Source organism: Arthrobotrys flagrans (assembly GCF_004000055.1).
Source record: "Arthrobotrys flagrans strain CBS H-5679 chromosome Unknown unitig_9, whole genome shotgun sequence".
NCBI lineage: Eukaryota > Fungi > Ascomycota > Orbiliomycetes > Orbiliales > Orbiliaceae > Arthrobotrys > Arthrobotrys flagrans.
The window spans coordinates 4,080,723-4,095,442 of record NW_027137551.1 but is presented as its reverse complement, the minus strand read 5'-3'; the positions used below and the strand labels follow the sequence as shown (position 1 = coordinate 4,095,442).

General features: G+C 29.3%; 2 protein-coding genes across 2 annotated transcripts; one reads left to right on the top strand and one right to left on the bottom strand.

Moving 5' to 3' along the window:
* Window positions 1-8,234: 8,234 nt before the first annotated feature.
* DFL_006527 (uncharacterized protein) lies at window positions 8,235-9,085 on the top strand (the record flags this gene model as incomplete). The annotated part of the gene is made up of 3 exons (XM_067635971.1): window positions 8,235-8,346; window positions 8,419-8,612; window positions 8,699-9,085. The coding sequence occupies 3 exons, from the start codon at window positions 8,235-8,237 to the stop codon at window positions 9,083-9,085; spliced, it is 693 nt and encodes a 230-aa protein (XP_067490348.1).
* A 437-nt stretch (window positions 9,086-9,522) lies between these two features.
* DFL_006526 (uncharacterized protein) lies at window positions 9,523-14,218 on the bottom strand (the record flags this gene model as incomplete). The annotated part of the gene is made up of 2 exons (XM_067635970.1): window positions 9,523-11,426; window positions 11,521-14,218. 2 exons carry the CDS (start codon window positions 14,216-14,218, stop codon window positions 9,523-9,525), a joined length of 4,602 nt encoding a protein of 1,533 aa, XP_067490347.1.
* Between the last annotated feature and the right edge of the window lie 502 nt (window positions 14,219-14,720).

The following is a 14,720-nucleotide window of genomic DNA, read 5'->3' as shown; positions in this document are numbered from 1 at the left end:
TAACCCTAACCCTAACCCTAACCCTAACCCTAACCCTAACCCTAACCCTAACCCTAACCCTAACCCTAACCCTAACCCTAACCCTAACCCTAACCCTAACCCTAACCCTAACCCTAACCCTAACCCTAACCCTAACCCTAACCCTAACCCTAACCCTAACCCTAACCCTAACCCTAACCCTAACCCTAACCCTAACCCTAACCCTAACCTCTCAATTCTCATCCTCATCCTTACTCTCACTTTCACCCTTACTCTTATCTTACCCTTACTCTTATCCTTACCCTTACTTTTATTTTTACCTTTACTTTTACCCTCACCCTCACCCTCACCCTCACTCTTATTTTTACTCTTAATTCTTATCTTTATTTTTACTTTTAATTTTTATTTTTATCTTTATTTTATTTTTATTTTTATTTTTATTTTTATTTTTATTTTTATTTTTATTTTAATTTTAATTTTATTTAATTCTATTTTATTTTATTTCATTCTATTTTATTCTATTTTATTCTATTTTATTCTATTTTATTTCTATTTTATTTCTATTTTATTTCTATTTTATTTCTATTTTATTTTAACTTTATTCTAACTTTATTTTTATTCTAATTTTATTTTTATTTTATTCTATTTCAACTTTAACTCTATTTTAACTTTAATTTTATTTTCTTTTATTTCAATTTCAATTTTATTTCAATTTTAACTTTCTTTTATTTTCATTATATTTTAATTTTAATTTAATTTAATTTATTCTATTCTAATTCTAATTTTTTATTTATTTTAATTTTAATTTATTTTAAATCTTATTTTACTCTACTCTACTCCACTCTCTTATATTTTATTTTATTTTAATTCTATTTTTATTTTAACTTTAACTTTATTTTATTTTATTCTATTTAATTTTAATTCTATTTTAACTTTAATTTTATTTCATTTTATTCTATTTTACTCTATTCTTTTTAATTCTAATTTTAATTCTATTTTAATCTTAACTTTATTTTATTTTATTTTATTTTAATTTTAATTTCATTTTAATCTCCATTTTATTTTAATATATTTCATTTTTATTTTAATTCTATTTCAACTTAAACTTTATTTTATTCTATTTTATTCTATTTATTTTTATTTTAATTTTACTTATTTTTAATTTTATTTTAATATATTCTATTTTAATTCCAAATTTTTTTTATTTTTAATTTATTTTAATTTTTTTAAATTTATTTTAATCTTTATTTTATTTTATTTTATTATAATTTTAACTCTAATCTTATTTTATTTTATTCTAATTTTAATTTTATTTTATTTTATTTTAATCTATTTTAATTTAATTTTATTTTATTTTAATTTTAACTTTATTTTATTCTATTTTATTTTAATTTTAATTTTAATTTAATTTTAATTTTATTTTATTTTATTTTACTTTTAATTTTAATTTTATTCTAATTTTAACTTTTTTTACTTTACTTTATTCTAATTCTAATTTTATTTTAATCTTTATTTTATTTTATTTTATTTTATTTTATTTTATTTTATTTTATTTTATTTATTTTATTTTATTTATTTTATTTTATTTTATTTTATTTTATTTTATTTTATTTTATTTTATTTTATTTTATTTTTATTTTAATTCTATTCTAATTTCTTTTAATTTTCTTTAATTTTAATTTTAATTCTAATTTTATTTCAATTTTAATTTTATTTCATTTTATTTCATTTTATTTTACTTTATTTATTCTATTTTATTTTAATTCTAATTCTATTTTAATCTTAATTTTAATTTTACTTTTTTTTATTCCATTTTAATTTTAATTTTCATTTTATTTTAATTTTATTTTTATTTCATTTTTTTATTTTATTTAATTTTCATTCCATTTTATTTCATTTTAACTTTAACTCTATTCTATTCTAATTTTAATTTTAATTCTATTTTAATTTTCACTTTATTCTATTTTTTATTTTATTTATTTATTTCTATTTTTAATTCTAATTCTATTTTAATTTTTATTTCTATTTATATTCATATTCATATTTTTAATTTCATTTCTATTTATTTCTATTTATTTCTATTTATTTCTATTTATTTCTATTTAATCTTTATTTTACTCTATTTTAATTTTAATTTTATTTTCTTTTCTTTAATTTTAATTTTATTTCTATTTTATTTCTATTTTATTCTTATTTCTAATTTTATTTTTACTTTTATTCTTATTTTTATTCTCATTTTTATTTTTATGCTTATTCTATTTCTATTTTATTCTATCTTATTCTATCTTAATTTTAATTTACTTTATTTTAATTTTAATTCTATTTTAATTTTAACTTTATTTTATTTTATTTTATTCAATTTTATTTCATTCTCTTCAATTTTATTCAATTTAATTCAATTTTATTCAATTTTATTCTAATCTTAACTTTTTTTTATTTTTTTTTATTTTAATTCTAATTTTATTTTAATTTCAATTTTAATTTTATTCTCTTTTATTTCATTTTATTATAATTTTAACTTCCATCATATTTTATTTTATTTTAATCCTAATTTTATTCTATTTTATTTTATTCCAAATTTATTTTATTTTATTTTATTTTATTATATTTTTAATATTTAATTCTTAATTTATTTTTATTTCTATTTTTATTTTTAATTTATTTTTTCCTATTCTCTTCTAATTCTAATTTTTTATTTATTTTAATTTTAATTTATTTTAAATCTTATTTTATTCTACTATATTCTATTATATTTTAATTTCTCTTAATTCTATTTCTATTTTAACTTTAACCTTATTTTATTTTATCTTATTTTATTTTATTTCTATATTTAATTTCATTCTAATCTTAACTTTATTTTAATCTATTTTAATCTAATTTTAATTTCATTTTAATCTTAACTTTATTTTATTCTATTCTATTTTATTTTTAATTTTAATTTTATTCTAATTTTATTCTCATTTTATTTAATTCTATCTTAATTTTAATTTTAATCTTATTTTAATCTCAACTCTTTTTATTTTACTTTATTTTAATTCTAACTCTATTTTAATCTTTATTTTATTTTATTTTATTTTATTTTATTCTATTCTATTCTATTTTAATTTTAATTCTATTTTAATTCTAACTTTATTCTACTTTATTCTATTTTAATTCTAATTTTAATCTTATTTTATTCTATTTTCTATTTTATTTCTATTTTATTCTAATTCCAATTTTATTTTATTTTTAATTTTATTTTAATTTACTCTATTTTAATTCCAACTTTATTTTTATTTTAATTTATTTTACCTTTATTTTTAATTTTAATTTTATTTCTATTTTTATTTCTATTTTTATCTCTATCTTTATCTTTATTTTATCTTTATTTTTATCCTTACTTTTATTTTTATTTTTATTTTTATTCTTATTTTTATTTCTATTTTTATTTTTACTTTTTATTTTTATTTTTATTTTTATTTTTATTTCTATTTTTATTTCTCTTTTCATTTTTCTTTATCTTTTATTTTTTATTTTAATTTAACTCTAATCACAATTTTACCTTAACTCTATTTTAATTTTAACTTTATTCTATTTTATTCTATTTATTTCTATTTCTAATTCAAATTCTATTTTAATCTTTATTTTACTCTATTTTAATTCTAATTCTATTTTAATCTTAATTTTATTTTATTCTTTTTTATTCTAATTCTAATTCTATTTCTATTTTATTTCTATTTTATTTCTATTTTATTTCTATTTTATTTCTATTTTATTTCTATTTTATTTCTATTTTATTTCTATTTTATTTCTATTTTATTTTTATTTTATTCTTATTTTATTTTTATTTTATCCTTATTTCTGTTATTATTCTTATTCTTATTCTTATTCTTATTCTTATTCTTATTCTTATTCTTATTCTTATTCTTATTCTTATTCTTATTCTTATTCTTATTCTTATTCTATTCTATTTTATTTTATTTTATTCTATTTTAATTTTAATCTATTTCTTTTTATTTTTATTTTATTTTAATTCTATTTTAACTTTAATTCCATTTTAATTTCAACTGTATTCTACTTTATTTTAATCTAATTTTACTTTTATTCTAATTCTATTTCTATTTTATTTCATTTTCTTTCTTTCTATTTTATTCTAACTTTAATTTTATTTTAATTTTAATTTTATTAATTCTATTTTACTTTATTTTATTTTATTCTAATTCCAATTATATTTTAAATTTATTTATATTTTAAATTTAATTTAATTTCAATTCCAATTTTATTTTATTTTAATTTCAATTTTATTTCAATTTTAATTTCATTATATTTTCATTATATTTTTATTTTATTTCATTTTTTTCTATTTCAATTCTAATTTTTTATTTATTTTAATTTTAATTTATTTTAAATCTTATTCTACACTGCTCTATTTTACTCTATTATATTTTATTTTATTTTAATTCTATTTGCATTTTAACTTTAACTTTATTTTATTTTATTCTATTTAATTTTAATTCTATTCTAATTTCAACTTTATTTTATTTTACTCTATTTTACTCTATTCTTTTTAATTCTAATTTTAATTCTATTTTAATCTTAATTTTATCTTAATCTTTTTTATTCTAATTTTAATTTCATTTTAATCTTCACTTTATTTTAATATATTTCATTTTTATTTTAATTCTATTTCAACTTCAACTTTATTTTATTCTATTTTCTTTTATTTTAATCTTAATTTTAATCTAATTTTAATCTATTTTATCATAATCTATTTTATTATAATCTATTTTAATTTTATTATAATCTTAACTTTATTCAATTTTTTTCTATTTTAATTTTAATTTTAACATATTTTTCTTTATTTTATTATAATTTTAATTTAATTTTAATTTTAATTTTAATTTCATTGCTATTTTATTTTAATTCTATCTTTATTTTATTTTAAATTTTATTTTAATTTATTCTCTTTTAATTCCAATTTTATTTTTATTTTTATTTTTATTTTAATTTATTTTAATCTTAATTTTATTCTCTTTAATTCAATTTTATTTTACTATATTTATTCTATATTATTCTAATTTAATTTAATTTTTATTCTGCTTTATTTTAATTTATTTTAATTTATTTTAATTTATTTTAATTTATTTTAATTTATTTTAATTTATTTTAATTTATTTTAATTTATTTTAATTTATTTTAATTTATTCTATTTTATTTTATTTTATTCTATTTTATTTTAATTTTATTCTCATTTCATTTTATTTTATTTTAATTCTAATTTTAATTTTATTCTAATCTCAACTCTTTTTATTTTATTTTATTTTATTTTATTTTATTTTATTTTATTTTATTTTATTTTATTTTATTTTATTTTATTTTATTTTATTTTATTTTATTCTATTCTATTCTATTTTAATTTTAATTCTAATTTTATTCTACTTTATTCTATTTTAATTCTAATTCTAATCTTATTTTATTTTTAATTTTAATTCTATTTTATTCTAATTCCAATTTAATTTTATTTTTAATTTTATTTTAATTTATTCTATTTTAATTCTAACTTTAATTTTATTTTTAATCTTAATTTTATTTCTATTCTTATCTTTATCCCTACCTTTATTTTATTTTTATTTTTACTTTTAATTTAATTTTAATTTTAATTTTATCTTTATTTTTATCTTTATCTTTATCTTTATCTTCATCTTTATCTTTATCTTTATTTTTATCTTTATCTTTATCTCTATTTCTAATTTTATTTCCATTTTATTTTTATTTCTATTTCTATTCTTATTTCTATTTTTATTCTCATTTCTATTTCTATTCTTATTTCTATTTTTATTTTTATTTCTATTTCAACTTTCTTCTATTTCATTCTAATTCAATTTTTATTTTAATTTTATTCTAACTTTAATTCTATTTTATTTTATTTTATTTTATTTCAATTTTATTTAATATAATTTTATTTTATCATAATTTATTTTATTATAATTTTAATTTATCTTATTTTATTTTAATTCTAATTTTTTTAAATTTTATTTTTAATTTTAATTTATTCTCCTCATTCTAATTTTAATAATTTTTTTTTAAATTTTATTCTATTCTATTCTATTCTATTGTAATTTATTTCATTTTAATTTTAATTTTATTTCAACTTTATTTTAATCCCTTTTATTCTAATATTAATCTTATTTTAAATAAATCTTTATTTTATTTTAATTCTAATTCTAATTCTAATTCTAATTTTTTATTTATTTTAATTTTTATTTATTTTAAATCTTATTCTACTCTACTATACTCTATTATATTTTAATTTATTTTAATTCTATTTTTATTTTAACTTTAACTTTATTTTATTTTATTTTATTTAATTTTAATTCTATTCCAATTTCAACTTTATTTTATTTTATTCTATTCTATTTTAATTTTATTTTAATTTCAACTTTATTTTATTTTATTCTATTTTACTCTACTCTATTTTTTTTTAATTCTAATTTTAATTTCATTTTAATTTTTACTTTATTTTAATATATTTCATTTTTATTTTAATTCTATTTCAACCTTAACTTTATTTTTTATTTTTTTTCTTTTATCTTAATCTTAATTTTATACTAATTTTAACCTTATTTTATTTTATTTTATTTTATTTCTAATTCTAATTCTAACTCTATTTTAATCTTAATTTTAATTTATTTTTATTTTAATTTATTTTAATTCTAGTTCTAATTCTAATTCTATTTTAATGTTAATTTTAATCCTAATTCTAATTCTAATTTTAATTCTATTATAATTCTATTTTATTTTATTCTATTTTATTTTATTTCTAATTCCATTTTAATCTTAACTTTTTTCTTTCCATTTTTATTTCTATTTTTACTTTTACTTTTACTTTTACTTTTATTTCTATTTTTTAATAACTAACTAAAATAATACTAATTCATAATACAATTAATATAAATATTACTCTAACTAACTATATTTATTTAATCATACTCATTTTTATATTTCTTTATAACTTTTATAATTAATTTTTATATTTTAATTTTAATTTTAATTTTAATTTTAATTTTAATTTTAATTTTAATTTTAATTTTAATTTTAATTTTAATTTTAATTTTAATTTTAATTTTAATTTTAATTTTAATTTTAATTTTAATTTTAATTTTAATTTTAATTTTAATTTTAATTTTAATATTAGTTCTAATTCTGACTCTAACTTTACTCTAATTATTTTAATATTAATATTAACTAATTCTAATTCTAAATTCGTTTAAATTTTAACTTTAACCTTATTTTATTTTAATTTTAAATTTATTTAAATTTTCATTAACTTTTATAATTCATTACTATTTTTATATTTAGCTATATTTAACTAACTATATTTTTATTTATTTATTTTTTTTTAAATTTACTCTATATTTTTATTATACTTTTTATTATTACTTATATTGTATTTTTATCTTTTATTTAATATTATCTTACTCTAATTTTTATTTTTATTTTTATTTTTATTTTTATTTTTATTTTTTATTTTATTTTTTTATTTTATTTTTTTATTTATTTCTACTTTATCTTTTATTTTTTATTAATTACTATTAAAACTAATCTGCTGTCTGTTTATCTGTTATTTGTATCTGTTTATCGTATTTATTTATACGTTTTATTTTCGATTATAATTTCGAAATATTTTATTATATTGTTTAAAATCTTTCGATGTTTTGTCGTCACTTTTTTTATTGTTGCTTTCATCTTCTATATCAGTCGATGAAAATATTTTTATATTTCATCATTATCTTTCATCGTACTCGGTAGAAGAATCTGAAATCTTCTATTACGCTCAAATAATTTTAATGTCTTTTTTTTTATTCTTTAAAATCTTCTAGCTCTTTATTATTATTATTTCTGTAGTTACTTTAATCTTCTATAACGCTCGGCGGAAATACTTTTATATTCCATCGTTATCTTTCATCGTGCTCGGCGAAAGAATATAGAGATATTCCCCCACCTTCTATTGCGCTCGGCTAATCTATATAATATTTCCTTTCTAATTCTTAGAGTTCTTTTTTACTTTTCCTTCTCCACCACACTCTTTATCTTCTACAGTCCTAGATCGCAAAAAATCACCTAGATCTTCAACTGTCCTAGATTATAAAAAACTACCTAGATCTTTAACTGTTCTAGATCACTCTTCTCTCCGAAAAAACCTTCTCTTTCTGAAAAGCCGAAAACCCCTTTCTTTTTTAAAAAACTTCTCTCTCTCTTTTTTTTTATCGCTCACCATGGTCGGTAAAAAATCGAATACCCCCAAAGGCAACAAGCCTGATGACAAGAAAAAAACCAAGTCTTTTAAAGACTTATTCAAGAAGGTTACCACACCTTCCAGCCAGTTCGGTAAGTCATTCTTTGATCGTTCGCGTTTCTCGATCGTTCTTATAAATCGCTAACGTGTGTTTTGAATTTTAGAGGATTTCAACAGCGACGACGAAGGTTGCCCACCTGTCAACAATGACAGTAAACTTACTAGCGGCCCTCTTGCTCTTCGCATCGGGGGCACTCTTCGACGCATGCGTCAGCGCAAGTTTACCTCCGGCGTCAAGCTAGGCTTGGCCATTCAAAGTGTCGGTGTTAAAGCCCGCCGCGAATGTGACTATTGTTCGGTAAGTGATATATTTATCGTATCTCCCCTTCGATCGTGTATTCTATTATTTTTATGACGGCTGCTAACTTTGTACGGTGATATTAGTCTAATAAAGGTCCTTTCGCTACTTGCCGTGCTTGGAAGCCTTTGGGCTCCAAATGCGGTAACTGCTCTTACGACAACCAGATCTGTTCTTCGGGCTGGTTTGTTAGTCTTTTGATGGAAGCGAGCGGCCGTAGTCGTCGCACGGCTAGTCACGGTAAGACTGCTAAAGTCAAACCGGTGGTAGATGACGGTGAGGAGGAAGAGGACGAGGACGAAGAAGAGGAGGAAGAGGAGGAAGACTGTGAGGAGTATGAGGAGTGGGAAGGCTTGGAGGAGAGGGTGGATGATATGGATCTCGACGGTGATGATCCGAGGGATGGGTTCGGTGGAGCGGGAGGACCACCTACAGGCGGTGCCGGTGGGGCTGGTTTGGAGATTGCTGTTTGAACGAGCTGAGTAAAAGGTAGGAAAATAAGAAACCTTAAAAAACCCTTTCTCGCTTTTATTGAAAAGCTCGATACCTCCATCTTTTGTTTTATTTTATTGCGCTGCTTGAATCAACCGAGCTGAGTAGAAGGTGGGAAAATAAGAAACTATAAAGAATCCTTTCTCGCTTTTATCGAAAAGCTCGATACCTCCATCTTTATTGCGGAAGAAAACTTAAGAACAAAAAAAAAAAATTTGTCGTGCTTTGTGTTCGGTGTTTTTAGGATATTTGATTTAGGAATTTAGAATAAAATTAAAGATCAAACTTAAAATGGAATTTTAGAATAGAACTAGTGCTAGAATGAAACAACCTAATTTGCTTTGAAAATTTTAAACAATTACCGTTCGTATCGATCGGTTGACTCTTTCTCGTGACCCGTGACTCCCAAAAAACGAAATTAAGAATTCAGATAAACAGTGCTGAACAAATTAAAAAGAGCGAACGCGTTAGTCGTTCGAATATTATACAACGTTCTGTCGTTCTTTCTGCCCAGCCAACCTGCGTAGTCGAAATCTTTCCAATCTGATATACCGATGAGTGCCTTCGTTCGCAGGCCGAATCCGTTTTCCAGACGACCGTAAGCGGCCACCGTTACGATCAACCACTTATACTTGCACGTGCCTCGGTTTTCTCGTTTCTTTTCGGCCTCTTCGCATATCTCTTCCGGCAAAGCACAAGTCCAACAATAGCCCCAATTTCCGGGCCACTTAATCGATCGACTAAACTGCACGATCTCTTCGAAACCGAGGCCTTCTGTTAAATTGCACCAGATAAGTCTGTGCTCTGAATCGTGAGCCCTCTTCGTATCGATTAACAAGCAAGCGGCGCAATCGCTGTTCAACCAATCTAACGTTTCACGTATTCGGTCGAGCCCTGTCGATGTGCTTTTGACTTTGCTTCTGACGGCTTCGATTCTGCTGCTGACGACGGCTTCGGTTCTGCTGCTGTCGACGACGATTTCAGACCGTAGTACGTCGACGGTTCGACAGTTGTCACACTCGTTGGCCGATAACTCCGTGCAATCCTGACTCGGTCCGCCGTTCAGAAATCTTGTAATCGTGAGCAGCCGACACTTCGTCGATTGAATCATCAGTCGAAGATACTCTCTGTCGTAGTCTCCGAATTTTAGATTCGCGATGGGACCGTATTGCGATGTCGATGTCACTTCCCGATCTTCGAGGACTATTATCGATCGAGCGTCTGCGACTCTTCTACCCGCTCTGCCGCTCTCCTGCACGTAATTGATCATGCTGTAAGGTGAGTTGACGTGGATGACCAGAACTATACCGGGGTGATCTATGCCGCAACCGAACGCTGTCGTCGCTACTAGAAACGTTTGTTCAGGTCTCGCCCATTCCTTCAAAGACTGCCGTCTCTCGTCGTCGGTCATCTCCCCGTGATATTGTTGGCAGTCAAGAAGTTTCGAACCTGCGAGGATGGACATCTGATTTTTCCACCGCGTGTACAGGACGATCTTCTGTCCGGGCTCCAATTTCTCGGAGGCCTTCTTAGCCAGTTCGACCGCCGCGGTCAGCGCTCGACCGTTGCCGCACCTTCTCACCGTAACGCTGATATTCGGCCTCAGACTCTGCGCTCGGATGTACCGAACTGGGCATCCGGTGAGAGTCAATACGTCCTCGAAATCACCGACCATGCGAGGCGGTAAAGTAGCCGTCGTGAACACCAGCGGAACCTCTAAGGAATTGAGGTGAAAGACTTGGCTCATGGCGGGTCGAAAACCGTTCTCGGTCACCACCGTATGACACTCGTCGATCACGATCCGATTGAGAGAGTTGTTAACTCTCAAGATGGATAGATATTGAAGGAAGGTTTGATGGTAAGGTATATCTTCCGATACGGACCCTACAGCGTGATCGGTCGTCGCCACGACAACCTGACAGTCCCAAGGTTGAGAGTGTGGCTTCCACCGTTCCGCTTTCAATCCGATCTCCGAACACCGTTCGATGAGGTCGGTGGCTAAGCTGATATAGGGAACTATCACCGCCGTCATCCCACGCTCGTCAGCCATCGCCGGAAGCATCCAGAGAAGACTCTTGCCGCCGCCGGTGGGGAGAACGACGACAGTTGTCGGTCGTTTATCGAGAACGCATAACGTTCCCTCGAGCTGTTCTTGAGATTTGAAACCCGTATAGCCGAACTTGTCTTTGAGCAGCCGATAAGCCTTACTCTCGAGATCCCGGTCCTCTCTCCCAGGGACGGACGTCGACGTCGTCGACGTCGTTCGATCGAGATTGGTATGCGACCGAGATCTTTTCGCGGTCAGAACTCTCAAGCCATCGACTGACGGACGGACGGCACGAATCGACATGAATACGTTAGCATGCTTACGATACTGAGCACTGATCGGTTGAGGGTTTCGCTCTTTCTCACGTACCTTGCTTTCGGTCGTCGGTAAAGTTGATCGAAGACCTCTGACGACGATGCTTTTTGTCATCGGATCCCTTCTCTTCTTCGATGCCCAGGAACCGATGCCACTCTTCGCTCACTTGCGCGAACAGTTCCAGTGAGTTGGATGTGAGCTTGGCCGTCAGATTCACAGCTTGACCGTAATGGTTGAGTCTGGACCGTAGACCGTGGCCGGTCTGCAGAGCTGCGATCGTCTGCGCGGACTCGCCATCATCACCGTCATCGGGCTCTCGGTCGTCCGCATCTTCATCCAGCAGAGAGTCTTCGTTACGAAAATCTTTGAATCTTTCGTTCGCGGACCGGTTTCGGTGAACGACGTCTCGGCTGAAAGCTACGGCGACGTGTCGATAAGAGCGCAAGGTCAGCTTGACGCCCAGGTACGCCTCGGTGGCGTCTTCCAACGCCCGCGACATACGGTTGGTGCCCCAGAAATCCCCTCTGTCCGTCTCCCAAAGGTAATCCGTCTCCGGTTTTTCCGTCTTGTAGATGGCGTCCAGATCGTCGACGAACGAGCGCACGTATCGAAGGTACAGGACGACCAGATCGCCTACGACTTTCGGTAGCACCCTGGGCACGACCTTCAACCTGTCGGTCACGATCAGATTCTTGTGATACTGCGAGATGAAGATCACCTTGCCTCCGATCGTGAACAGGTTTCTGTCGACCGACACGCCGTCTCGGTACCGCAGACAACCGATCTCGGACCCTCTGGCCGGCGCTCCGCCCGTGACGTGCACCAGAACGAACAATCGGCTCAGAAATCTGTCGACCGACTTGCGATATCGTTTGAGACCCGAATCTCTGAACACCGATCGAAAATCGTCTTCGACGATCGCCTTCGAGTCGAGCATCTGCTCTTTCGCCTTTGAGTTCGCGAAAAGATTGCATCGCACGAGCTCGGAGCCTGCCGCCGTTTCCGTTGTTCGGTTGAGGTTCAAAAAAGCACCGCTGGTCGCTCTCGATCCCAAGGCTATGTTGTCATCGACGGTCGTGAGATCCACCGAGAAACGTCTTCCGTCGTCTTCCAGAAAAAGCAGATCCCTCCAGAGTGAGTCGGTCGTCTCTCGCAGCAGCTCATGCACCATAAGTTTTAGACCGCTTCGGGTTATCGATCGTCCTTCGAACTTGAGCTCCGTCTTGGTGTCGGAATCGACCCACAGGACGTGAGCTCTTCCCGGTACGAGAGCCGCCCTCTTCATCCCGTACGCGAGATTGTTGAGCATCAGACTGACAGGCGTGAAACTACCGTTCGTCAGCCACGTTCGCCGGTATTCTTGAAAGTGTCCCACCGTGAAATCGATTCGGTCGGCCTCTTTCAGCTCGGGTCTCCACTCGATCTCGAAATTTAGCGTTTCAGAACACTCCCGCAGCAATATCAACCGAGAGCAGTATATCAGACCCGCTAAAATAGTCGTATAATCCTCTGGCTCTTTCAACCGACTGCTGCGCTCGTCGATACCCAAGATAGAAGTGAAGTGAACGAGCGGGTTGTTCCAACCTCGATCCAAAAACTTTCGTTTCAGTATCGCGACACTCAGGTAAAAAACGCGACTCTCGAGGTTCTCCTCTTTCCAGCGAAGTTGTTCCTCGGTCGTCGTTCTAGACCGAGCAGTCTCTTTGACGCACTGAATCCATTCCTCGGTCTCCGCGTCGAATGTGAGCTTGTGCTTGGCGTTTCCCTCGACCTCGGGCAGCTCGTGAACCCTCCAGCAGTACACGATCAATCTCTGCCAGTACCCGATGTAGCGATCGAAGGCGGCCGTCGACCCGAGCGTCTCCAGCGGTCGGTAAGAGAACTCGTCCGGTTTGGGACTTCTCCACCACTGCCTCATATCTCTCCCCAATCGGTTCAGGTCGACGTTAGCTTTCGCGAACATGGATCTCACGGCCGAGCAAACCGACAGGAGTTCCTCTTCGGTCGACCTCCTCCCCGGCAGAGCGCTCGCGACGATCAGCTCGTCCAAGTTCAGGCCTTTCAAATGTTCAACCCAACCGGTCGTCTTCATCCAAGGGGTCTGGGTCTCTTTGCCGTCCACCGTCGCGGCGCGGCTTCGATCCTTCTCTCTTTGTGTTGCGGCTCTGGCGAACATCTCGCTAATTCCCTCCTGCATTAACTTTCTCGCTACCGATCGATCGACTCGATCGGTAGCGAGATTTTCAGGAGTTTCATCGTCCGCAATCTCAGGTGCGAGTCGCTCGCGAACAAATCTTGCGCGATTGACCAGAAAGTAATGATGATGAGGGCTACGCGTCCCGAACACCGACTGCATCCAGAGCTTGGATCCACCGTCGCCGTCGTTCGATCTGACGGACGTTTTCTGAGGCCGTCCGGCCGTCTCTTTGGCGTTGTGCTTCTTAGACCGGTGAACCCGCAAAGTCTTGTTGGAGGAGAACCTCGAAACGCAGTCTTGACACCTAAAGCACTCGACGGTTCTGAGGCCGGTTATCTCTTCGCGACCGTCCGGCTGTTTCGCTGCGCGTTCGGGCTCGGCCGTTTTCACATCTTTGTAGCTTTCGACCCACCCGTGCCTTATCATCGACGGCACCTCGCTGTGGACCTTGATCTCCCGCAGATGTTCGTTCAGCCTGTTCGGTAGAACGGCGATGCCGCATATCTCACATATTATCTGCAGTATTTTTTCATCGAATCGGAAAGGGCAAGCCATGTTTTTTTTTATGCTATGTTAGGTTTTATCGATAGATATTCACGCTCGACGCGATTAACGGTTGAAAATTTTGAAATCGAAGACAAAATTAAACGATACGATGTATCGATTGCTGTCTACGGCGGCTTGAAGATATTTTTAAAGTTAGTACGTATATATATATTATGTATGTATATTTATTTTCAGTTCCGGTCTAAATTAAATTTTTCCTTCTTTTTTTTTTTTTTTTTTTTTTTTTTTCAGTTTCCGGGAAATGTTCGCCCGTCTTATCGAAAAAACGTTTCGGTGAACGATTCACCTCACCTTCCCATTTCATTCCGATTCTATTCTCTTTCTTAGCATTGACCGCGTTAGTAGTGGTGAGGTCTTGGGGTTTTCCGACAAACACTCCAACGCGCGCTCTTCTCGGTGGGGTTTGTCGGGCAACCGAACGACCTTTTCGACCAATCAAAAAATTGGAACCAGGCCTGGTTCCAATTTTCAAAGTCTTGGGGTGTTTGTC